The sequence below is a fragment of the Neolamprologus multifasciatus genome, chromosome 10 (genome assembly GCF_963576455.1).
Source record: "Neolamprologus multifasciatus chromosome 10, fNeoMul1.2, whole genome shotgun sequence".
Classification (NCBI taxonomy): Eukaryota; Metazoa; Chordata; class Actinopteri; order Cichliformes; family Cichlidae; genus Neolamprologus; species Neolamprologus multifasciatus.
In genome coordinates this window covers 31,269,760-31,296,171 of record NC_140448.1, presented here as the reverse complement: position 1 = coordinate 31,296,171, position 26,412 = coordinate 31,269,760, and the positions used below count along the sequence as shown (strand labels likewise).

The 26,412-nt window shown below is 41.1% G+C and overlaps 3 protein-coding genes across 4 annotated transcripts in view; 1 reads left to right on the top strand and 2 right to left on the bottom strand.

Moving 5' to 3' along the window:
- Positions 1–2,748, bottom strand: part of grk6 (G protein-coupled receptor kinase 6) — a 57,338-nt gene extending 54,590 nt beyond the window's left edge. Inside the window, exon 1 of the mRNA XM_085173720.1 lies at positions 2,512–2,748. Within this exon, the coding sequence (XP_085029846.1) occupies positions 2,512–2,563 (52 nt within the window). The 5' untranslated portion in view covers positions 2,564–2,748. The remainder of the gene's footprint in view (positions 1–2,511) is intronic.
- A 2,613-nt stretch (positions 2,749–5,361) lies between these two features.
- On the top strand, positions 5,362–14,931 carry nop16 (NOP16 nucleolar protein homolog (yeast)). Its single transcript, XM_085173734.1, has 5 exons — positions 5,362–5,588; positions 6,832–6,940; positions 8,654–8,708; positions 11,280–11,386; positions 14,551–14,931. The coding sequence occupies exons 1-5, from the start codon at positions 5,482–5,484 to the stop codon at positions 14,692–14,694; spliced, it is 522 nt and encodes a 173-aa protein (XP_085029860.1). The 5' UTR covers positions 5,362–5,481; the 3' UTR covers positions 14,695–14,931.
- Positions 14,902–26,412, bottom strand: part of arl10 (ADP-ribosylation factor-like 10) — a 29,615-nt gene continuing 18,104 nt past the window's right edge. The window contains exons 4-5 of one of the 2 annotated variants that reach the window (XR_014876297.1): positions 22,717–24,471; positions 14,902–22,326 (exon numbers count right to left, since the gene is read on the bottom strand). Coding sequence is in view for 1 of the 2 variants with exons in the window: in XM_085173732.1 (XP_085029858.1) it covers positions 24,298–24,471 (174 nt within the window). In the remaining variant the exon portion in view is untranslated. Of the gene's footprint in view, positions 24,472–26,412 lie in introns of both variants that reach the window. The other variant, XM_085173732.1, reaches the window with a different exon arrangement.

Below are 26,412 nucleotides of genomic sequence, written 5' to 3'. Positions count from 1 at the left end.
TTGCACAAGTACATCCTTTTTGGAAAGGTTTCCAGGAAAAGGTCTCTCTAGAAACGACATGGCTGCACGGCTTAGGTTTGCAAATCTCAACAAACTACAAGACCTCTAGAACGATGTCTGACAGACAAAGTGGAAATGCACAGCGCCACCTCTGGAGAAAACCAAACACAGCAGATCAGCAAGAACACCTCATACCAACTTTCAGCATGTTGGTGGATGGATGATGATTTGGGCACCTGGCAGCCGTTGAGTCGACCATGAACTCGTCTGTGTACCGAGACTCAAACGTGAGGCCATCTGTCTGACAGCTAACGCTTGGACTAAACTGGGTCGTGCAACAGGGCAACAATTCGAAGCAGCAAACAGAACGACGAAAGAAAAGATTCAGGGTCCTCGCCACGCCTGAAATGCTGCGGTTGGACATTCACAGAGTTGTGCATAAACAAGTGCCCACAAACCTCAATGAGCTGAAGCAACATTGTAAAGAAGAGTGAATGAAAAATCCTCCACAACCATATCAGAGATTAATAAAGTTGCACTTTAAGTTACTCCTGCTAAACATGCTTCAACAAGCCACTCAGTCACTGTTTGTCACACGCTGCCTCTGCAGTCTGGTTTAGTTTGAGTAAAGACCCGCTGTGATATAACTTTATGAAGTGACTGACGCGTTTCGGCTTGTGGCGTTCCTCAGGGTCATTCGGCCGAGCTGAAACACGTTGGTCACTTCCTGAAGTTGTTCCCTATTAATGTAAGTGTCGCTGGACTCTTCAGCGTCATTGGTGTACATGACATGAATATTTTTCCTATTTTAAAAGCAGGGATCATCGTTGTTAGAGCAAATCACTTCACTCAGCTTTTACATCAATTTGTGTTATTTTAAATACATCATAAATACACTACTGATCCAAAACACCTCATAAAGTATTATTTAAAACTACAAGCAGATATTTAGAGGAAAAAAATCCCAGTTTGAGTTAAAGAAAGTGAAAGGTTATCCAACACATACTGAAGAATAACACTGCCAGCCCTTGTTTCGATGAATGAGTGCCCTGTTTACTGAAACACGTCTTATGTATGCAAATTAAATTAAACAAATTATTCATTCATCCCCGAACAAAAGGCCGGGGAATTATCCCGATATCAGATGACTCTCACATCCAAAACCAGGCAAACCCCAGTGAGGTCAGAAGAGTCACGGCTGCATGTGTGATGACTCAGTGGGGACAGTGCTCTATGAGGAAAACTGAGAACGATCATTACACAGCAATTATGTGTTACATATTAAGCAACGAGAAAAGGTGCAAACTGGTGCAGAAAATTCTGCAGAACGCAGGAAATTAAAAGCTCAAACTTTGTGTTGAACTTAAACTCAAGAGTTTAGATGAGTCTCAGCTCCAGAGAGGTCAGAGTCAAGGCCTGACGGGGCCCAGAGATACGGTGCCTTTCTCAAGGGCGCTTCGGCTGGATGCCAGCACAGAGCCTCAGGTCCTGGTTATGTATGAGCACAGCTGATAAACTCATGAAACATCTTCTCAGGTGCCTGTGCACATGGCGTTAGGATTATGTCGGCTGTGAGCCACTCAAACCTTTGTCTCCTGTTTACTGGAACAATAACAAAGGCCTTTGATCGCAGGAGGGCCGTTTATGTTGCATTAGGTATTCAAAAGTGTTAACAGTTACTGGACAAACTGTGCCAGTGGAGTGTCCTACGAGCCAACCTTTTCACCTGGACTCTTACCCACAGATATCACAGCTTCCTGGTTGTAGCTGATTAATGAGGGCCGTGTTAATGATGATGATCTTTGGCAGGAACAGTAAAATCACTTGTGTGCACAAAGCCGTGCACAGCACAGCTGCTCTGCCACAACATCCTGTTTCGCAAACTACAGGACGATGCTGCAAGATCAGCAAGGGAAGCCCGATGTGTCGCTGCAGCCACAGTTCACGGTTACAACCCTTTCCGGACAACCTTTTTAGGTACACTATCAAAGCCACGCCAAAAAATAATTTTAAACATTTGCTACTTGTAACGTTTTCCCAGGCTTTAGGTCATACTCTTTAATTCAGCCTATACTGGGATATAGTAAACATTCATACATGCCCTGTGTAGGTAGCATAACAGAGTTATTGACTTTACAATGTAGTCGGCACAATGAACAAGGAAGACAGAGATTTCACGGTAATTAAGAGATTTGTTTAAACGTATTCCACGCCGAAGTGGACACTGTTTGCTAAATTCTTGAATAAAGTCCTCATTAAGTTGACATTCAGCGTAGGACCACGGATATGAAACAAAGCCTTATACCGCTCGAATTATAAACGGAGTTCGGTTGGTCGCTTCTATCTACTCGTACGAACTGTATTTACGGTAACACCCTGCGCGCATCATCAGAAGATTTGTCAGGAAGTGCAGGAACAGTTCGTGCCGCCTGAGTCCGGGGCATCCCTCCGGTGCTGTGACTGTAACACACCGGTGGAGATGAGCTGTCACACCGCCTTCCCCATCCTTACCTTCCCGTGCTTTGAGCAGCACAGTGTTGGCCACGATGTTCTCGAGCTCCATGTTAATGCTGTGCGGGCTTACAGCAGCGGCAGCACACCGAGCTCCAGGTCCCCCCCGGCGGCTTCAATCACAGTTATCCTCTGCCAAGCACCGTCCACCGCCACCACCTCCTCCCACCGCCCAGCCAAGGAGGAAAAACTCCGTTCTGCTTTCGCGCAGACCCGTCCGGTGACAGTCCGCGCTCCTCCTCTCCTCTTTCTCCTCCTGTTACTCCTCCTCCTCGCTCCATCTCTCCGCCCTGAAGCTGCTGTCAGAGAGGAGGAAATAAAGCAGACGTCTCACTCTGTTACAAAGGAAATAAGCGTCATAATATCAAAGGCAGATAGCTCACTCTGCTCATATCTAATGCTTCGGTTTTGAGCTAGCCCCGAAGTGTGTGTTAGCTAAAGAAGCAATTTAAAGGTATTAGAACATGCTAGCAACAATACCATTAGAGTTTGAGTTATATTAAAACAAACTTTACTTAAATATCAATTTAAAAAAGACCGAGTGGCATAATTTATAATGGACGCTTTACCAGAGACGGGCACAACTGGTCTCTGATAGCGCTTTATGACTTTAAGCTAACCGTTTAATCATTTAAGCATTTAGTACTGTTAGCTAAGCATTTAATCAATTACCTTTGGTTCACCGTTCAGTACTTTTAGCCATTTATAACAGGTTATTACTTTTAATTCATTTGGTTAACTGTCTTTTATTTTTAGTTAACTGTGTATTACCTTTAGCTGACCGTGTAATCTGTTATTTTTAGCTAACTGTTTCGTTCCTTTCTTTACATTAACATTTTATTAATTTGTTTGCTACCTGTGTTATTTATTATTTTTAGTTAGCTGTTTATTGCATTTAGCTAAATGTTTCATTTGTTACTTTACATTAATAGTTTATTACTTTTTTGCTACCTGTTTTATTTATTATATTTAGCTAACTCTTTATTACATTTATCTAAAAGTAAATGCAAGCTCCATGAACACGCACAGCTGTGGATTCCAGCTGCGTCTGTAGTTCTGCAAACTTTGACCCCTACAGAGTCGAGCCTTTCAGTTCAATCAGCTGCATTTCGATGTCATCTGTGTCCAGGCAGTTAATGTAAGACAAATCCAGCTGCTCATTAAAGCTTCTGGTTTGGTTTGATTAGAAAAGAAAACATTGGTCCAAACACCTGAAAGTCCCGAAAACACATTGTGAATTCTGTCTGGAGTCTACGGATGTATCCATGTATTTCTGTGGTGCTGATGCTTCGCTGAGCAGACAGCTCCTGAAGTATTTGAAGTGTTGGAAATTTCAACATCGCTTGATAAAACTGCCAGCTAGCAACGTCCCTCTCACCGGTAGGCGAAGTTATTTTTAGCCAATTACAAGTTGAATCTGGTAGTTGGGGTTGTTAGCTAAGATAGACAACTAATGTGTCTATTTCAGCTAATTTGCGATGTGCACCGCTGGCTCAGCCATTTATTTTTTAATGCACCTGCTCAGATTAATTCACTGCATGTCGTGCCCAGGGCTGGACTGGGACAAAAAACTCGGCCCGGGCATTTTGACTAGATACCGGCCCACCAAGTATTATAGGAAAAGCCATAAAGCCTTTGAATGAAAACAAACGCTGTTGTGACAGTGATGCACGCTGTCTTGTTGGTCTATATGTGTATAATTTCTATACATTGTACATCAGATAAAAACTTGGTTGTAAGATTCAGATAATTATTTATTTAAAGAGAGACACTTTAAATGAGGATGAGAAAGAAAAGTATTTCTTTGTGAGTGAGAGTGAGTCTCTGAGCAGGTGTGGAGTAGGTTAGATCACACTGACCTCTGGATGTTTCAGTCATCAGCTGCAGGTTCTCAGCTCTGACTCAGCAGCTCAGAAAAACACGATGTCAAGCATCTCATTTAAAAATAAACATCCCCTCAAATCACCGCAGAAAAACGACGTAGAAAACACCGGGCTTGTTTTTAGATGCTATTACAGGTTTGTTACATGGTGGTGTAGTAAAACTGCTCGTGTTTAAAGATGAGTTTGGTTAATAATTGTTTTGTCAAGTGAAAAAACAGGATTTTGACTTTTAGCAGTGGATAAAAAAGCTGAAAGTTGTAATTCTGATTTATAATCAAAGTATTCATGAATGAATTATTCATGGCATGTTCACGGTCATATACATGACATGGAGGAAAATTATAAATTGATCGACGTGTAAACCAATTTAATGCTGAAGCCTTTGATATATTAATCACGTATATTGTTGTTGGGCAGCTTGGTAATGCAATTTATCTGCAAGATAAGATACTAAAGTTTTAAAATAAATGATGCATTATTTGTATCCAACATATAGGAGAGTAGAAGAAAACAGCATAACATGGGAATATGTTACAGTGTGTGAGTGAGTGAATGGTTGTACCTTCTTTCTGCTCTCATCCACTGTGAGATTAACAATACTCTGACCCACATGCCCCCTTCTGGACTGTTAATATCTTAGCAATTTGGCATAACATACAGTAAACTTAAAACTTTCTATTTTTTAAGTTTTTCCTGCAAAATTATTTGAATTATTTGATTTATGAAATAATTGTTTTAATCAGAGAAAAATAATTTCTTCATTTATATTTTTTATTTTTTATGTCACATTATTTTGTAAATATCAAAATGTGTTTATTTTCTCTTGTACTACATTCTTTTTTATTTTGTTTTATTTTGTTTTTGCAGGTGGACTCTGTGAGAAAAGAGAAAAAAAATGAGAAAAGAACGTTTTTAATAAAAAGCGGTTGGGTTGGAGGGGTGTGGCCTAGTCGTCACATGACCTGCACAAACCAAACACGTGCTTCCTGTTGCTGCCCGCACGTTGCCTGTTCCTTTCTGTTTTTTTTGAGCCACAGTACGAACAATACAAAGTTTGCGGCTCTGAAAACGGAGGAAATTCTCTAAAATGCCGCGAGCCAAGCAGTCAGCCCGGAGGAAGAAGTTTGACTACAACCGGAACCGGAAGAACGTGAAGACGAAGAACAAGAAGAAGTCGAACCCGAGGATCGAGCAGTGAGTGTTAGCATGTGTGCTAATATTAGTAGAATTGATGCAAAAACACGTTATTAAAGCTGCAGCCAAAACATATCAGTGACCCGAGAGTCGACTAATTGATTGATCGAGTACATTAATTCACCTTTGTTTAAAGTTGATTGATCCCATTTGTTCAAGAAATGTTCCATTTAGTAGAGTATTTTATACTTTTAACACAAGCATCTGACCGTGAACTGAATATTTGTCATGAAATCAGCTTTTTGATGTTAGAGGATGAACATACAGAGGCCCACTAAAACCTCACCTGCTGTTTTTAATGCAGTTGTTTGAGTGATACACAGACGGATGATGGAAATGATCATTAGTGACGGTGACAGGCACTAAAATGTCCTTTTATGTGAAATAACAACTGAAATATTGCAGCAGATGTGCAGCGTGTCTTTAAAAATGCTGAGAAAACTGGACAAGTCATGTCCTTGAGAAATGGAAGGAAAATAAATCCCGCAAAGACCTGACACAGGGCCTGAGAGATGGATCTGCGGTTTACTGGCTGTCAGGAAGTCATTGTTAACGGAGGGAAACAGGAAGATTAGGCTGAGGTTTGCCAGTTATCCAAACACTGGACTGAAAATCAGTGGCAGCAGATCTGATGGAGGGATTATTCCCTATCATCGCTCCATCAGAGGAGCCATGTGGAAAACACGCTGGAGGCTCTGTGATGGTTTGGAGCTGGGTATCAAAACCGTTAAAAAGTACCATTAGATTTTGATCCATCATGCAAATCATCTTGAAAGCACTTGATTGGCAACGGTTGCATTTGTCAGCATGACAGTGATCTCAGTGTCAGTGCAGTAAAAGCACATCTGGATAGAACAGCATCAGTCATGGATTGGCCTCCCCGAGCCAAGACCTCAACATTATTGAAGCTCTGTGGGGTCTTGAAAGTGAATGAAGAACTTTGAATGTCCTTCAGAAAGCTTGGCGAAGTATTCCTGAAGACCCCTTAAAGAAAATACAGGCTGTATCCGGCTGTGTTGGAGGACTAAGGTTTTCATGACAAATGTCGATTACATGTATTTTTGCACGTTTCAGTAAATCTTGGGGTGGCCCAAGAACTTTAACGTTTGATTAGTAATAAATCTGGTGAATAACTGTTCCTGTGTATTAAAGACTTGATCCTACAGACAAAGTTGTGCTCTTGGTCACGTGCTAGGCTGCAGCAGATGAGCTGTTCTCACGTCTTACGTGTTGTCGTTGTCAGATCTCAGATTCGAAATGCGTGGGATGACAACAAGTCCGTTGCCAGGAACCTGCAGGAGATGGGTCTGGCTTTTGATCCTAACCGCTCTCTGCCCATAAAACAGCAGAAGGTAAGAGACTGCGCACAGTTTAGGTCTCGGATCTCGTTAGCTGCGCTTAATTTGCTCTAAAAACATGTTTTAGATGCAGTAAGGATCCAAAGTCAGTTTCGAAACATAAATTTGAATTTATTCATAAATGAATGTGAATGTTTATATTTTATTCAGGTCTTCTATCCAATCTTTCTAATCATCTGTTATTCAGTTTTGGTGAGCCTGTGTGGATTAGCCTCAGGTGTTAGCTGACAGGACGTGGTCTTCTGCCACTGTAGCACATCTGCTTCAAGCAGTAAGCACCCAGAGGTGGTCCTCCTCCTACCTTGGCTGTAACGAGTGTTTTTTGAGTTCTTGTTGCATTCCTATCAGCCATGGCTATCCTGACCTCTGACCTCAAAGAGGCATTTTCAAACAGCTCACTGGATATTTTCTCTTTTTCAGACCATTCTCTGTAAATTGTATGGTCTGAAAAACGCTTCTGAAACACTCAGACCAACAACGTCCACCTTCCTGCCTCATTCTGATGCATCAGCAGGTCATCCTGGTCATGTCCACATGATTGGCTCATTAGATATTTGTGTTAACAAGCAGCTGAGGAGGTGTACCTAATGAAGTGGTCTGTGAGTGTAGAGCTAAAGATGAAAGTGATTAAATTAGTCACATTTATAGCAACTAGCCTTTTATGTTCCAAACACCAAAAAAGTCCAAGAAAAGGCCGTGGGTGGCAACGGGAGGTTCTTCTGACTCCATTGTTTAAAAATCATATGGCGTTTATTTCGTGGAAAATTATAAACAAAAATCAACCAAATAACTTCTTACAACTTAAAATTAAACTAAAGTTAACTCACTTTGCTTTAACAACTTCAAAAGTGGTCAAAAAATCATTTTCTAACCCTCCCGTCTTCCCAACAGACATTTAGCAAACAAAAAAAACATCTTTACCACACCCCTCCAGGGTGCTCTTAATCCCCTGATTAATGGGAGGGTCCATAAGCCAATAAACCAATCACTTTCCAAAACCTTTTCCAATAAAATGAATTACAAATTTACATAACAAAACTAGGTCAGCATATTCTTATAACTTTAAAGAAAAAACAAGAATAAATACAAATTGCGTTTTATAAACATTCAACAAAAAACGGCCACAACAACCTGAAATGAAGGAATGACCTCAAGTTTTTGCTCTAAATTCTGTTAATGTTAAAAACAACCAGCACATTCAACTTGTTTGTGTTCACGTCCTGCAAATGTTAGTTTGAGCCTGAAGGGGGCGACAGAGTGTTAATTATGAAGTCAGCCTGAGATGTTTCTCAGCTCCAGGTTTCAGACAGAAACAGAGATGCTACCTCCTGAATTTCTCCCCGCTGATGTTTCACAGCTGCTCGTGTTTTTAATTAATCACCGCCGTTTCAACCCGGGGCTAAGGCGAGCGAATGCCGGCCTGCGGTCTGCACTTCGTTTTCCAGCAGCCTTCAGACATTCAGACGTTTTCATTTTGTTCTCCTGTGACGGCGACTAAATGATGAATTCGTGTCTTCCCCCCGGGCTCGGCGGCGAGCACACTTGAACGGTTTTGTCTCCCAAAACGTCGTCGCAGATGAGATAAAGCACATTTCACAGCCGTCATCGCGTCGCATTACGGTGGAAGATGGATGATTATGTTTATTAACCCAGAGTCCAAACAGGCTGCCTGATGATCTTCGTTGTGTTTTTCTTCCACACGTGCAGCTCCCCAGGGAAGACGAGAAGCCTGCCGTCGTCACCAAACCCTTCATCGTACAGCGTGAGTGTCTCCTCCTCATGTACATGAATGTCTGCTTCGCTTCATCCTGCAGGTGACAGGAAACGCTAAACTAAATCCCACCTGCTCATTTATTCATTTATTATTCTTTTATCTGGAGCGAGGAGCTGTTTCTGTCAGACTTTCTATGATTTAGGGATGATTTCTAGTTCATTGGCTCCGATCAACGTGAGAATAAGATGTGATCTTGTAAAGACAATAAGTCGATGGAGAAGCAGTAAGTTTACAGGGCGATGCCAAGGTTGATAAATGACGATAAGAGAACAACAGAAAGGTCGGTGACCTCAGCAGAGGCATCCAGGCTGCTCATTCAGATGTGGAGAGTTATCGTCCCGACTCCGGACTCCGTCTGAGGGTCTGATGTCTTCACCCTGAGTCTGAGGAGGAGTCTATTCACCTTTCGGAGGTGCAGGTGAGGGCAGGAACGTAGATCGGCGCTCGTCTCCGTCACTAACGTAGCCCGACAGAGGCCACTGAGCCGGCCGCTGCACAGAGCCCGAGGAGGGTTTGTTGTGTTCAGTTGGCTGGATGCTGCTCACCACGGCTCGTTTAAAGCCTGCTCGTGGATGCCGACCAGGCTGTGCTTCTAGGATTTAGCAAATATTCCCAAACACTTCATCCGTGCACCGGTCTGTCCGGTTCAGCTCGTGACCTCGACCACGAGGCAGCCAGAGTGGGTAGCAAATCTGTGAAATTACAGAAAAAGTTCTGTTAGCTCATCGTCCAGATTGGGGGATTTTTCCATAATGGTGAAAAAAAAGATCTTTATTGCCATTTACCGTATTTCCCGGACTACAAAGCGCACCTGAATATTAGCCGCACAAGCTAAAATCAGGGGAAAATCCTGTTTTGTACATACATTAGCCGCACCTGACTAAAAGCCGCAGGTGTTTCAATGTTGACTTATCATATGTAAGAGAATATGCACAAAGGGAATTGTCAGGAAAGAGATGGCTGTTTGGAGACACACCCCTTTTATTAATATTTTGAAAAACAAGTTACGGGTACATATTTGCATAACTTTTTAGGTATATGTACAAGTAGCGGTAATTACAAGTACGAAACATGTACTGTGCTTCATAAATGAGTAACAAATGTAGTACATAACAATAACCTACAGCACACCAGAAAAATAGATTGGCCTACCTTTTAGGCTCAGGTGCAGTGACACGGCTTTAACAAGAAGAAAAGTCAGTCATTCACCATCTTTCTCTTCTTCCTGCACTAAAACCACCAAAGTCCTCTTCTCCAGTGTCGGAAACGAACAGGCTCAGGATGGCTTCGTCATCCACTCTCAACTTCTTTCCTTTGTTGTCACTTTCGAAACCAAACAAATCCTCGTTGTCAGTGTCAGAGTCGAACACCCTCAGAAGGGCCGTGGCGGTGTCTCCATCATGCAGCAGTCCAGCCCTTCGAAATCCGTTGGTGATCGTGGATGTTTTCACACTTTTCCACGCTGTCAGAATCCACCGGTGGAGTTGGGCATAACTTGCTTTTCGCAAGTTTATCGCCGCTCGTCATCCACGCCTCCCGCTGAACGCGTAGCGCTACTTTGAAGTTTGTTTTTCACGCTACTTGTACGGCACTACGTTGCTTGGCAGATGGACATGTGACCAACATACCACTCTTGAACCCCGATACTGTGTGTCTGATCACATGCCCTTCCGCCAGGCAACGTAGTGCCGTACAACAGCGGAACAAACAAAACAAATCCTCTTACGATATCACAAAAATCATGGACAATCCATAGAAAAGCCGCACCTGACTAAAAGCCGCAGGGTTCAAAGCTTGTGCAAAAAGTAGCGGCTTATAGCCCGACAATTACGGTAATCGTTTATCTATTCTTTATTACTTCAGTATGAACGGCTGTGGAGAGGTCTTTATCAACGGGACAACTGTAAACTTCATGAAAATACAGTTAAACGTCGAGAGTTTGTGGCTTTCTTCACATTGGGTGAAGATGTCCAGTGGGCCGGATCCTGGCCCACGGGCCTTATGTTTGACCCCTCTGATATAGGGGGTCTTCTGATCTGATTGTTGGCATTTCTCAGTATTGTTGTGGTCTTCACCTTACAATATAAAGCACATGGTTAACAATGTGGCTTGTAGTGTGAAGCACTTTGAGCGGACAGACACTTTGGAAATACACGAGCGTGGTGAGTTGACCGTGGCGCTGGAGCGGGGGCGGAGTCAGGATAAATCGTCCTCGGCTGCTGCTGCAGATTTCTCACTGATGTGTTTTCCTTTGCTGCTGCTGCTTAATGACATGTTAGTGTTTTTAATGACGCTTCTTCACTTAAAGTCTTTTCATGTTGCTCGCTCTGTGAATGCAGCCTAATTAAACCAATTAAAATGAGCCGCGTTTCACTTCTGTGTGTTTGTTGTGATGTTATAGAAGCAGCTGCAGATTCACCGTTTTTATTTCCAACCTGTGGCAAGGTCGCAGCTCAGAAACACTCGTCTGCGTCGGCAACCTTATTTCAGTTATTTACCTTCTTCCTGTTAAACCTGATAAGAGTGTTTTTGTTCTTCTTCTTTGGTTTGTGTGAGCAGAGCTGGAGGCAGAGGCCAGCCTCCCCGGCAAAGACACCAAGACGTTATCGACCGACCTGATCGAATACGTTCAGCACATGATCCGAGAGCACAACCAGGACTACAAGGTAAGAACGACCAAGCTTGGACCACAGTGACGGGACTTTCATCTGGATTTAACAGTAAATTACAGCTCCTTCATTTTACGGCCAATTTCCTGAGTTATTCATGAAAATTTCCCAAAAATGAGCAGGTACTGACAGTAAAAGGTCAGGTTTTGCTGCTTGGAGACGTCTCAGAAACCCCCAAATGACCGTTACTCATGTGCGTCACCCATGGTCTCTGCAAGAGGCATCCCATATCTGCACCTGTAACAGCCTCGAAGCACGTCAGGGCCTCCTTTAACTTATTTAAGGGGAGATAGGCCGGAGCATGTGTTATCTTTGTGTTTCGTGAGCCTGTAACTCAGAAAATAATCACGTTATGAGGATAAATATTAAATATACTGCAGTTATTGCACAGAAAAATCACCTGATTCTGAGGGGGTCGGATCAGAGGCGTTGATTGTTGTTGTTTTTTATACTTGGAAGAACCCTGAAGTGACTTGGATAAACGGAGCAGTGTGTGGCAGAGGTTTAAACCGAGCTTTTATTTGAAAAATGACTCATTAAAATGAATTTTCAACAGTTGCTTTAGATGAGACTGAGTCACCGCCGGGAGCGCTGCCAAGCCACAGTCGGTCAATAAGAGGGGAAACTGTGAGAGTGGATTTTTCTCTATACAATGAAACGTCCTTCACGGAGAAATGTTCCACCCTCGACTTTTTGAGCAGCTGGAGCTTCGCACTGAGAGGACATGTCGGCAGAGTCAAGGTTTTTACTGCAGTTCAGAGCCGAGTTGATACTTCTGCTCCCATTAAAGTGATGCTTTTTTATTTTACAAATCAAAACACAGAAGAACATTCAGACCGAGGTCAACCATCAAATTACCAGCAGATGGAATAACTGCTTGAACTGTAGTCGTACTTCATCAGTCAGAGCGATGTGACCAGCTGGCTCGGCGGCGACTCACTCGTCCCACTGATCCCATCAGACTCGGCCATCTTGGATTGTAGCTGTAGGTGCTGACAGCCGTCACTAGCTGTGTTCCAGCTGTGAGTCGAGATCCTCTGTGAGTCGGCTGAAGTCCCTGATGCGAACGGCGGAGGGCTCTCTGGCCTGGAACGACTGAACTTTCAAAATAAAATGCAATGGAAACTTTTTTAATAAAAATGAAACTTTAAAATCAGGTGCTGAATATACTTGGTGGTTATGACACCTGATCACCGCCCAGGTATAATTAATATGTAGGAAACACTCATTGCCCCTAACACCGCTCATGCTGGAGGTTTCTTCCTGGTGTCATCAAGCGCTACCTCATTAGGTGGTTGTTGGATTGTTGGGGTTTCCTCTGTATTACTGTAGGTCAGGGGTCAGCAACCTTTAACACCCAAAGAGCCATTTGGACTTGGGTTCAACGTCAAAGAAAACACTGGGAAATACTTGTTGACATCTAAAATGAAGATAACACTGTATATATTGTTTTTACCTTTATGCTTTGTTTGAACAACTAAGGTGTGTTGATTATGAAATCCTTTAAGTGCTACAGAGAAAATTACATTTTATTTATGTAATTAACACATTTTGAACTTTTAAAGAAATATAACAGAAGGAAAAGCTGAACTAAAATGATCCAGCAAACAAAAACTGTTATATCGCCTTTGGAGCCTCGACCTGACTTTTAAAAAATAATTGAAAAAAAGTTCTATGCTGCTAAAAAAGGAAAAATAGATCTTTGCAAAATTCTCCCTAAATATGTATTTTACCTGGTTAATGTGTGTGGCGGGGCGTGGTCTGCAGCACCGCTGCAGGGGAGGCGACACACCTGAGCGGCACCTGCAATCACGCCTCGCCGCCTTAACGTCTGTGCTGTTGTGTTGTTGTTGGTGTGTGTCGGGCTGTGAGCTGCAAAGCAACAGCCGGCTGTGTGCGTACAGCAACCGTGTGTGAAAAGTGGTCAATAAAGAGAAGCTGAAAAGCGTGTTCATGCAAACATCGTCGGGTCTGCCGTGATATGTTTACAATAAGACTTCTGCTCCTGAACCTCTGAGCACAGTGAAGTCACTTTGGTCTTTACGCAGGACTGTAAGCTGTCGTCTGTGAGGCGTGAGCGTGTTTGTTTTTAACATAGTTCACAGTGGAGCTGCTGACATAATGTGGATCCAAAGATCCATAACTGGGGTTGAAAGTCTCGATAAATGCACGCCGTTTCGGCGGGTATACCGGCTTCTGCGAGTGTGAGGCTTATTTTGAGCGAGGAAAAAATAATAGAATATAATTTTATTTTTATATTTCAATATCACAAAAATCTTCCAATTTAGAACTACAAGTTAAAAAAGAACTAACATAAATAAAATACACTTCAGTTAAATGCTTCTGATTTATTTTCCCAAACCACGCAGCGCCGCAGTGTAAGGACTGAAGAGCCGCAGGTTGCCGACCCTGCTGTAGGTCTTTGGCTTACAGTATGAACCACGTTGAGGAGTTTTGTTGGGATTATATGTAAACAAAATTGAAAAAGAAAAGTCCTGGTGCAGAACAGCAGTCATCTCTTTGTGTAATAATATTTCATACAAGGTGTTCGTCACAGATTCTCATTAGGAGGGACTTTTGCTAAACTTTTGGCTGCCTCTCCAGTGAGTCATTCATCCAAAGACTGACTCCAGCTCCACCTTCCTGGGCTCAGTTGGGCTGCACATGAACCAGTGCAGGGTCTTTTTAGGGAGATCCTTTAATTTTCTGCAGAAGAAAGACTTCAGTTGACAGCTGTAGTCGAGTGGATGGGAGAGCTGGAGTCGGTCCAAAGGATGAGAGACTCACTGGAAAGGAAGCTGAAAAATGTTGGACAGCAAGTTAGCTGGTGTCTGAAAGCACAAGCTGGTTAGCTGAACAAGAAGGTTAAAGATCAGCACGTAGCAGGTGGGAAATGCTGAGAGTTAAACTGACCACTTGTTTTCTAATACAGCATGGATCCATTATTTAGACTAAGACCCATCAGTCAGTGGAAAACGAGCAAGATGCTGACAGTAAAAAGCCTTCAGCCTGAATCTGCTCTGAATTCAAAGTCTTCCCAACCTGTTGTTTAATTAAAGGTGATCCTCGGTGTTTAAGCGTCACTTAGCTGAATAACGTCTGGTTAATGTTACAGAGGAAGGCTCTCTCACGCTGCTGTCCCTTCCTTCCCCGCTCTGCAGGCGATGGCCAGAGACGAGAAGAACTACTACCAGGACACGCCCAAACAGATCAAGAGGAAAATCGGCGAGTATAAACGCTGCCACCCGCAGCACTACGAGGCCTTCGTCAGCTCGCTCGCAGCTGCAGAGCCGATGGTCCAGTAGAAGATCTGCTGTGGGTCTGAGGAAGCGGACTGTGGACAATCAGACTGAGGTCGAGTGTTTGGACGGAGAGTAAAATACCGGCGAGTGCCGAGGAAACACGTCCATGTTCTGGGACGTTTCTCTCTCCTTTTGTATTTTTAATTGAGTCATTTTGTTTCAGGATTTATTCGTTCTTTCTTGTGAAAGTCAAACGTGACTGAAATGAGATTTTTAATAATTTAAACCCCTTGAAACTCATCCAGCAGGTGTGTTTTTTTCCCTCTCTGGGATAAAAGTATTTCAGTTTCCTCCATTATCCTCATAAACCACAGGAGGACCCGAACATCCGAGTAAAATCATGAAAAATGGATCTATTTTTATTGGTGTTTTCATTGATTTCTGTTTTTATTCTGAAGCAAACCAAAGTCCGAAACCACAAGACGAGAATGATCTGTGCAGGGATCGAATATCAAGAGAGATGCTAAAATAAAGAAGTTGGTGAATCTTTACTGATAAATAACAAATATGTGAGCAGGTTTTTTAAGAAATAAAAGTCGGGACGATTGTTGGGACGCTCAGAGAGTTTCTGGATGTGACCAGAAGCGACAGATCAAAATATTTTTGCTGATTTGGAGGAGAGCGATACAAAAATGTTAACGCCGTGTGAAAGCGTGACCCAGATCTTGCTTTTGGTGTGGCTTTAAAGACCTAAAATTACATTTCACAGCTCTGTTTTAAGCAATTCTTCTTTAAGGGATGGGAACTACGTAAGGATTATTTCGAACTGTCAATCATGCAAAGCTCCTTAAGCAGAGTCCAAAAGTAGAAACATGGAGATTTGAAACAAGTCTTTAAACGGCTGATTCAAAAAACTTGTTGAAAGGCTTTAAAAATTCCACCAATAAGGGAAAAATATTTTGTGATTTATTTATTTTTTGTGCACAATTGTAAACTAAATTCTCGTTGCAGTGGAGTTCAGCTTCAGTCTTTGTTTTAACTGTGTTTAAATGCAGAGGAAGTTTGTTCACTGTGAGTGTTTAGGTAGAAACCTCATTAGAGTCTGGTTTTACTCTTTTACTGAACACGCAAGTGTTTAATATAAACGTTAATTTGAGTGTTTGATACGAGATTAATTCTGCAGTAGAAGCCGAATCAGGATGAGGTCTTAAATTTAAAAACATGTTTTAATCGGACGCTCGAAGTGCTTCACCGTCTTTGAAAAACCTGCAGGAGCCGTCGGTTTAATCAGTGGAGATGGAAGTGAGGACAGACACGACGACCCTGAGGCGAACGTGAGATACGTGATAACAGACAGGTCATGATGTCCTTTTGAAGAAAGAGAAACACGCGTCCGTGAGCTCCTCTGAAGACTGGTCTAATTTTTAAAAGGGTCCATTAGATTACACTTGGTGCTCTCATGAAGTGTTTTATTTTACAGGGCTTGGAGGTTTGAACAAAGGAGACAAAACGCAGTTATTTTAATGACCAAAAGGGGGCGGCGACTGTGAGACGATGGCCCCGCTGAGCCATGATGAGTTCAAGGGCTCAGCTTCTCGTTTCTTGTCTTCATGACTACATTGTGATACTGATGATGTAGATTATGGTCTCCATTAGTCAGAAAGGCAGATAAACCAAGGTAAAATAATTTACTCACTGGGTAACCAATGAACGTTCAGCGTCCCTCAGTTTCACAGCCCGCCTTTCGCTCTTCACGACAATCAAATGGCCTGTCAACCCAAGCGTTGCAAAAATGTTTCAGTTTAAACTGAAACTACAGTCGTTTGTCTTTGAATCACAGAAGGTTTAAATCAGAGATGTCGAACTCGTTTTACATCGTGGGCCAGATGTGTAAGAACACAAGATAAATGTGTAACGTTACAGAAAAGGTTCTGGTTCTTTATACCTCAGACTGTCCTATAGTTATAGAAAAATAAAGCATTATTTATTAATTGGTAGAAAATGTCACTTGGTGTAGTATGGTGGTTAAGGGTGGCTGGGTGGTCTTTATCAATAAGAAAAGCTGTAAAAGTCATGAAAATACAGTTAAAATTAAGAATCTATGCACGCCTTCATATTCTAAAGCTGTGAGTCTTTGCCGGGTCGAGTTCTGCTCCTGGGGCTCATGTTTGACACCCCTCGCTTAAAATCTTAAATTCATGCTGTGGGAACACTGAACATCTGTCCCAGAGTTCATGGTAAAATGTCTAGAAAATGTCAAATTATCATGATAAGAAACAAAACCAAATAAATCCAAGATTAAATAAAATGATTGGTCCTGGTTGGACCATGAAGGTGATGTTAACCAATCAGTCCTGTTCAATCCACACATGCCTGTGAATCGAGTCATTTCCCTCCCTGTGTGAAACACTGATGGCAGATCTGCTGTAACATCTAATAATTCAGATATAACAAGGAAAAGTGTTTCTATTGTGATCATTTCTGAACTAATCGATCAAACGCTTACGTTTTGTGTTCATATATATATATCAAGCCAGTTTTATGCACATATACATATATATACATATGTATATGTGCATAAACCTGGCTTGATTCCTTTGATTCAGCCAATAATAACTGAGATTATGAAATCATGGCAAGTTTTTATGACCCCGTCTGTTAAACTGATAGACTAGGTAACATCTGCTTTGTACCGTTATCGTCTTTGGTTGTTGTTGGAGATTATCTCCCACACGACAGCTAAACAACATCTTGACAAACTCTTCATCAGCTGTTTCACCTTCTGAGCTCTCATCAATCATTTACAGCCAAGAAAAACATCTTTGGCGTGAGAGCAGGAACTTCTTATCTGAGGTCGCACTGAAGGAATGTCCGGCGTGATTGCTCAGTTTATAAATAAACACCGCTGCTTGTGAATTATTAACGGAGTCGTTCAGTGTGAAAAATCAGGACCTTTGTGGGGTTTTTTTTACCAAGTTGGTTTATTACTTCATATTTGTGCACAGTGTGTGCTGAGGAAATATTTGTATTGCAACCACCAGCATCTGCTGGTTGGCGAGTGGTTGCTGGAAATCACCAGGTGAGAAAGACCCCAAAGCTCGCAGATTACCTGTAAACACTCGTTTGGCTTCTAAGTAAAAACGGCGTGTTTGGAAAGTCACAGTTTCAGCACAGCTCAGAGTAAATGGCGACTGTTGGGCTACCACAGCAATCTGTGGGTGACTGACATCATTTCAAGGAGGTTTTCGGCTGGAGCACACTCTTTGCAACCAGCCCACCACCAGTGACAGCAAGACACTTCCAGCAACCACTTGCTAACTGGTTAGGGAATGGTGGCTGCTGGGCCTGTGCAATCAATCAATGCAATCAATAAGAGCAACTCTGTGATTTGGATTTGATAAGGCCTCCTTGATAAGGGTTTCTTTTGGCGTTATACTCATTCTTGTGCACTCTGTATATACACTAGCATACAAGGACAGTCTTGTATCTGTTATATAACTGTTTTGGCAGATGCAGTTTCCTGTTACGTCATGTACTAAAATGACATTCATGGAAGTCAGGATTATTGGGTTTCACCCATGGTGCATCTCTTTCTAGAGTTGTTCGATATAAGGATATATATCGGATGACGATATAAAAACGTCTATCGTTTCATTTTACGCTATCGTTTGTTTCGTGGTGTCGCAAAATAAACTGTTTACGGCAATATTTTTTCATGGTTTTGATGGTCACTGTAGTGGTTATATTAATTTCTTAAACTTCTCTCTTTCTCTTATATTTAATATAACCACACTACGGACGGACAAGTGCCTGTTTTTATGTGTCGTCGTTAGCAACAACGATTGTAAAACCATCGCATGTCCGCTTGTTTATGTTCCACGCAAACCTTTCACAATAAAGCTCGAGATCCTGTTGAGACTTTTCAAAATAAACTGAATCACGTGAAAGAGCAGATTATTTACGGATGAGAAGTAAAAAAAGCCGCCAGGTGCTAAAAAATAAACCTTAGACTCAAACGTTAGAACAGGCTTTTCCCTGCAGCACGCCGTGTAATAAATACTCAAAGAAAACGGCGGCTGTTACAACTTATGTCTAAAAATGTATCATTTCATGTATCGGTTAAAACACTCGACTCCAGCTACATGACGCGCAGCTGGAAACACTTCACGCAAGTCGAGCTGCCTGAGATTCACAGAATTTACAGAAAATGTTACATTTTTGTGATTTATATCGTTATCGGGACGATAGATGTCTTATATCGGGATATGAGATTTTGAATTAACCCTCTTTCCCTCATGAATCACTTCATTCTTTAGCTGTTATGTATCTTTACAAGCCAGTGATCCGTCATTTGGGGTGTTTTATGCCTGAGTCGTACCTGCTGTGACGCTTTATGCTGACTGAGTCACACTCGTAGCAGTCTGCCGTGAAAACAGAGTGAAACTGAGCCAGAGTGACGTCTCAGCAAATTCATAAAAGTCCTGCTCTGCCGGCTGGGGAACTTCACCCATGAAACAAGTCCGGACATTTATAGAGACTTATAGATTTGGTTCGTATTGTCAGTGTTTGCAGTGAATTGCTCAGTCAGCAGACGCAAGGGTGATAAGGCATTTTCCAAGGCTAAGCAAGCAAATAGGATATTTGTTAGGCGATATCTCAGAGCTCCATTCAACGGGTGATATAAGTTGAGTGCAAGCCTATGTTTATGGCATGCCTACTCTGTGCATGTTTCCCCACTTGTACTTTAGCACCTCATTTACATGGGATTCATCTCTGTTTAAGCAGAGCGACAAGGTTTGATGGCTTCGAATGACATGAAATCCTCTCTTGGTAATTCTTTAACCATTGGTTGTTTCTGGGAAATCAAAACAAATGAACTACAGATAAAAAGAATTAACCCAGTGCCCACACACTTAGGTGTCCACACTGCCAGCCTTTCCACACGGCAGGGTGACGACAAAACCCCATCAGCTTTTTTACAACTGAGGGTAAAAATTAAAAAAGATGTTTGCTCCTCAATAACTGCATTTTTGTCAGCGACCTTGGTTTTCTTTCTCTAAAAGCAAGATTACTTAATAAGAAGTAATGCAGGACAAAACTGTCATAAAATGTATTTACAATTTCATAAACAAATAAAAACGAAACAAAAATATTGAGAGATGAGAACCAATCAGAACTACCAGTATGGAAAAGAAATAGAAAAAACTTAAAAGACTTGCATCAGATGTGGCCTACTTCATATAGTGAATCATAGAAGGCTTATATGATTTACTCATGAAAGTGGCCACTTTCATATATTGTTTTAGTAAATATCCAAAACATACAAGTTTCATTTATATAATTTTTTGAGGGATCTTAAATCTGTTTAAATCTGATTGGATCATTTTGACCCCTGAAATACTATCACAGGATGGCAAATCCAAATTCGTTTGTTAAGTGATGATGTGACGAATCCTACTTCCGGGCCTCAAGTAGTCTGCGTTTAATATGCTTTTGTGTTGTTAACATGTTTAATGTTTTGTATTTTCTTCTATTTAATCTCAAAAAGCTCCTAAAACAGTCAGTGATCACTGTTGACCTCCCTCGGCTTTTATTACCGCTAATCATTTATTTAAGCTCAGTTTTTAAAACCTTAGCATGTAACTACAGCCCAGCCCATGCAGCAGTATATGAATGACTAACCTCGTATTGTGGATGGATTATCTCAGTTGTTCACCTGGCTGAAGTTTGGTCCTTTTACAGCATCCTGCCATGTGATTACATTTGTTCCTGACCACAGAGAACACTCACGTTAACTTTTATCCAGTGGTAAAAAAGTTAGCTTGTTTATATTATGCTAACATAGCTGTGTCGCTAGCGGTCACGTAGCACATCATTATATACCAGCTAGCCAAACTTCAGTAACCCTACAAACGTCACTGCTGTTTAGTTTTCTGTCTTCATTTATGTTGGAAGTGATAACAGAGCTGTACATTTCAATTTGGTTCCAAAACCCCGCAGTCAGGACATGCTATATTGTATTTAGATAGAAGCTAGCGAGCTAACTTCCTGCTAACTTCTAACTCCGTTAAATGTCATAAATTCCGTTTTCATGGATGCCTGGATGTTAAACTCAATTGTTACACCTGGTAGAGCAGAACGCTGATCATTTTATTAAAGATGAAAGACTTTAGACAGTTTTTCAACTCTCCGTAATGCCACAGTGATCGTTTGATATATGGACCTGTAGCGGAGTTTAGGCCCAGACACGGCTAGTGACGTCAGACTGAACGACCGGATAGGTTTTTTAATAACATCGTGGATTGTACTTTGGATAAAAGCTGCAAGTTGTATTACTGAAAAGTTTAGTTTAGTACAAGTTATACCTTTGTAATAGTAAAATAAGCATTTTTTTTAGATGGCATTAATGACAAAACTAATAATGCTTTAAGTAAGAAAAACTGTGTTGCCATTTCTTTTCTTTTAGAAATCTGCATGTCTTTGTTACAGCAGAGCAGTCAGTAAAGTAAGTACTTGACAAACATGAGACTTTGTGTCACTCTTATCACATGGGGAAAAAAAACAAGCAAAACAAACTTAAACCAATTTTCCAAGTTTGAGATGACTCGATTATGTCTTCTTTATCTTTCTCCACATTTTGTCACAGCATTTACAAAGGTGGATCTGCATTTTAAACACGTGAGTCAAAGGTTCAGGATTCAGACTGAGTCACCATGCTTCAAGCAGCTTTTTTCTACGCACAGAAGCTCCACCCACCTGGCTCTCCAGGGAACTGCATTTTCAGAATAAAGTTGGATTGAAAAGTGATAGGAAAGGAACTAAAACATCTCAAGTTGCACTAACAGCCAGTAATTAGATTAATAAGCATTATTTTAAACCGTAAATCATGCAAAGCAACTCTAGTAGAATTCAAGAATAAACCCACTGAGCTGGAAATGAACTGAATAGGTCCCCTTCAGGTTTGGTGATAAAAAACCATGTAGACATGCATGAATGTATATCTAACAGAACACATAAAACAGGAAATGCAGTGACTGGTTATAAAACAGTGTTCAAACAGCAAATCCACTCAACTTTAAAGTGAAAACATTTCTGAAGTACATCACAAGGAATAAAACTTCACATTCATTAAAAAGTAAAACTGTGCGTCCGAAGCGAACATTGCTGCTCACATACAGCATTAAAAGATCTAGCTAATTCCATTTTATCTTACACAGAGCTTAAAAGTCAAATACTTCATTAACACATTCGAAGACGTGTAGTTTACGGGATAACTGATTCCTACGCAGCTACTGAAATGGGACTGGAAGTATGAGCTTATAAATGGGATGTCGTCCAGACTGCACAGGCAAAAGAAAGACAAAGAATTGGTTTTAGATCCACTGCTGACTATTACTGCCCATAACTAGAGAATCTGAGGGTAGACAACTTGGCATTTTTCAAGAAATTGTTTAAGGGTTTACAGAAGCACGATGGCTTCAGTTCACAAAATCAATTCCCCATCTGAGACACGTATCTCTTCAGAAAAAGAGACAAAAAGTTTGTCAGGCAAATGCACGACATAAACAGTATTTCACGACCATGTCGCAGCAGCCCATTGTGTTGTTTCTTCAGTAAGACTTTTATATTAAACTGGATTGGGAACACAAATAAGTTGATTTGTTTTTCTTCACCTTCCTGAACACAAAGTTCCAACTGTGGCTACGTCCACACGTACCCGGGTATTTTTGAAAACGCAGATTTTTCTATGCGTTTGCACCTTTCGTCCACACGTAAACGGCGTTTTTGGTCACTGAAAACAGAGATTTCTAAAAACTCCAGCCAGGGTGGATATTTTTGAAAACTCAGTTTTTGCATTTACGTGTGGATGAGAAAAACGGAGAAAACGCAGCGTCAAAGGTGTGCCCATTTTGACGTGACACTGTGCACCACTTTATTGTTTAGGTTTAATGAATTTCTACAATACTATTACTGTTAATTGTACTCTCTGCAGTGTTTAAATGCTTCCATATACACACACAGTTACTGTCCCTCCACATATAAAATCTCCGTTTTCAAGAGTACCCGTGTACGTGTGGACATAGCCTGTGTCTTTTTTGTTTTATCCATCCAGTCTCATATCTGTGCACATACTGTTCATATTTTCCACTTTTACAGAGCAACAAAGTCTGCCATCACCTTGTTCTGAATGTAGAATTAATTATTTCAGAGGTCACATTTCAAATATCTAAAATTGGTTGAATTTAAAACACCGGGTTAGGTTTAAAATGTCACGGTGCCACGTCTTATAAAGCTGATTCGTGCTCCAGACACTAAATATACTTGGAAAGTCGTGCTGTTTCAAAAACAATTGACAATTCGATCCTATTAACATGAATTTTTTTTTTTGGCGACTTTTTCCACTTTGTTGTACGACCGAGCTGGAAGAACTGCAAGAAACGGATTCGTGACTTTTGAATGTTTCTTCTTCTCCCAAGTTGACAGACATTAAGTTTGTACCGAAAACGTAAACATCTGTAATTCATTATGGTGTTAGCGTGGCATTATTTTGGTAGTGCATGGATTTATCATTGATTAATATGCACACAGGTTTTTTTATATTGCAGCTGCCAGTAACAGAACTAGATTAGCTAACGTTGTGCTGACTAATCAAATGTACGACTACTGCTTGTTTTCACTTATTTTAAAGTACAGCAGCCACATTAAGTATCTGTATTAAAGTAATTAAAGCACACCTCAAACATGAAGCATTTAAATACGTAGGCTTTCGGCCACAGTTTAGAGAAAGAGAAGAAAAAAAAAGAGTAGCTGTTCATTTTTGTTAGCCTGTTAAGCTAACAATGAAAAGCAGCTAACGCCCAGTGTCTGTACATGGTTTTGTTAAAAGTGTTTCCTAGGAAACGACAAACTGTTTAATAAGCAAGGAGTTATTTTCACTTTACGACCTTTGGAGTCGCTAATCTTTGTTCCCCATTAATGACAAAACCTGCAAGAAGTAAAAATGCTGCATTTTTTACTCTTATTTTTTAAGTCTCGGACTTCCCTTTCAATTTCCACACGATGTTCCACTAGATCTCAGAGCAGCTTCATCCTCTGAAGCAAACTCAACCAATCCCCAAACGCCAACCGTTCTGCTCGGCCAACGCCCTGATCTGACTTTACACAAAAACATTTCATAAAACATGAAAATCTAACAAAAATCTGTTTCTACAAACCTGACACCCAACAGCACACATTTTATATACACGCAAACTACATGCTTAAATAAACCTGTAACAGGCCGACATTAAATAAGAGTCTGAGTCAGCAGCAGAAGGTGATCTCTGTAAGATCTGAGTCACTTCAGGGCCACCTTCTGTCTTCATCCTCCTCAGTCTGCACTTCCTCTTCTTCACTGAGCAAGAACAGATGAGTTAGAGGGAAAGTGTAAGATGCTTGAGAAGCTACTGTTTCTAAAGCTAACTAATAAAAAAAAAAGGACCAGAAGAAAAGAAGAAGAGGTCCTGAAAAAAACAGCACTCTGTTTTGGCATCTTTTCACTCTCCCGCCGTCCTCCTCCTCTGCCTCTGAGCTTAAACAAGAAAACCAGAGAGGAGGAGGAGGGTGTCCTCAAGCCATCCCTTTGCTTCCATGCCTACTCTTCTGCTCTGTGGGAGGGATCCTTGATCAGACTAGCTGGAGCAGCAAGTCCTGGACTGCATCCAGGCACTTGCAGGACTTCCTCAGGACTCCATCAGAGTCCAGCTGGGCGGCCAAGAGAAACAGCTTTCTGTCTTCGGTCACGGAGCCCAGAGACAAGGCTTCGTGGAGCTCCGACACACTCACAGCGTTCGGCTTATCCTGTGAAGAGGAGGGAAAAAAGGTTGAGGTTTTATTACATTACTTATTACAATCTCACTATTGCTTTATACCTTCTAATTGTGGCAAATGAACCCAGTTTCTCACCTTTAATTAAGAACTGTGTAACATCTAACTGTGTAAGCATCATCTCTGGTATGAAGTTTGTTAACGGAGCACTCCAGTAAAATACGGTTAAACTTAAATTATACCCAATTTACCCAAAGGTCTGTGCAGTTACATTAGAAATCCACCCAGGTTTCAATCAAAGTATATATCAACAAATATACCGTCGAGTTCGCCTCCACAAAATGAATTGCTGATTTGAATAAAACACCTTCCCATTAACTTCCAGAAAGCTTCACAGTGTCATTACAAATTACTACATGTCACACTGTTTAAATGCTGGTTGTCTCTGTTGTGATCAAAACTCACGTGTGCAACGAGTGAATTTAAAACCACCTTCCTACACAAACCATTCAACCCCGGTGCGACTCTATAGATGTCCGCCTCGTTTCTTGGCACCACGTCTTTCCCAGCACACGAGTTCTGTGGGAAACGATCTGTGCTGTTTAAACTAAGCGAGAGCCGAGGCAGAGAACAAAGGCTTGGTGGGCGAACGCCAGTATCACTGTCAGAAAGAGCTCCTTCTTTATGTAGCCCATGTCACGGTCAGAGATGGGCAGTAATGCGTTACAAGTAACAAGTAACTGTAATCCGATTACTTTTTTCAAGTAACGAGTAAAGTAAGGGATTACTATTGCAAAAACGGTAATTAGATTACCGTTACTTTCCCGTAGGAACGCTGCGTTACTGCGTTACTAAAACTGTGATTTTTTGCGAGAATGTCTCATGACAGTGACGTAAGCGAGTGCGACGTTCGTGACAACAGCTGTGTGCAGATCAACAATGGATCATATATCAAGTGCAGGAGAGAGTATGAGCGTGCAGCGTTTAAAGCGTGGAAGTACTGACCTTACTTTGAGTTTGCATAAAAAGTGACAAAAACATTAGTGTCCGTTGTGCGTGGGAAGAAAACTTCTTTTTACAGCGAAAAAAACCCTAAACTTCCAAGCAAGCACCGAGTAGCTACGACGTAATGGGAAACTCACAGAGAAACTCGCGGATTCTTCCACTGACCGCTGCACACCTGCACCAGGGTAAACCTCCGCCTACCCCACTCCTGCTTTACAGGTGAAAATAGAGCAACAGGACCGCTAGTCTTTGACTTTATTTATTTTCTGCTGTGTTTTACTTGCATCTATTTGAAAGACTGAGTGTAAAAACAAAAAATATATATTTTATGTGCTGGAATGTGCAGAAAATAGGTTTAAATATTAAACTAATTTCTTCCAGTCAGAGAATGTTGCAGATAATTAAATTTTTGCTTGATGCATAAAGTTAAAAGATTAAAACTAATAAAACAAGTTTTAAAAAGAGACTTTTCCATTTGATTACATTTTGTATGATGGATTATGTAGAAAAAGTAGAATTGGGCTGAAAGATCTATCGCTTTATCACCTATTCAGGTTGTAAATCGTGTTTTTAAAAAGTAACTAAGTAATTAATTACTTTTGAAAATAAGTAATCAGTAAAGTAACAGCATTACTTTTTGGGGGAAGTAATCAGTAATTAGTTACTGATTACTTTTTCAAGTAACTTGACCAACACTGGTCACGGTACAGCCAAAGGTTTAGGCAAGTTAGCAAACACCTCAACAGAAGCATTAAACCACCACAGTTGCCCTAAAATGAACGATATTGGTAATTACCAAAATAACTTTTAATGTTTCGGTAATGGTAAGTTCACCAGTATGCACAAGCTCTTTAATGAAAATACCTTTAATGCTAAAAATATGCATCTACCAAAAACCTGAAAAAAACTGTAATTTTGTGATTAAGACCATAAATTACATTTATTAACTTATATTCCTGAACAGAAAAG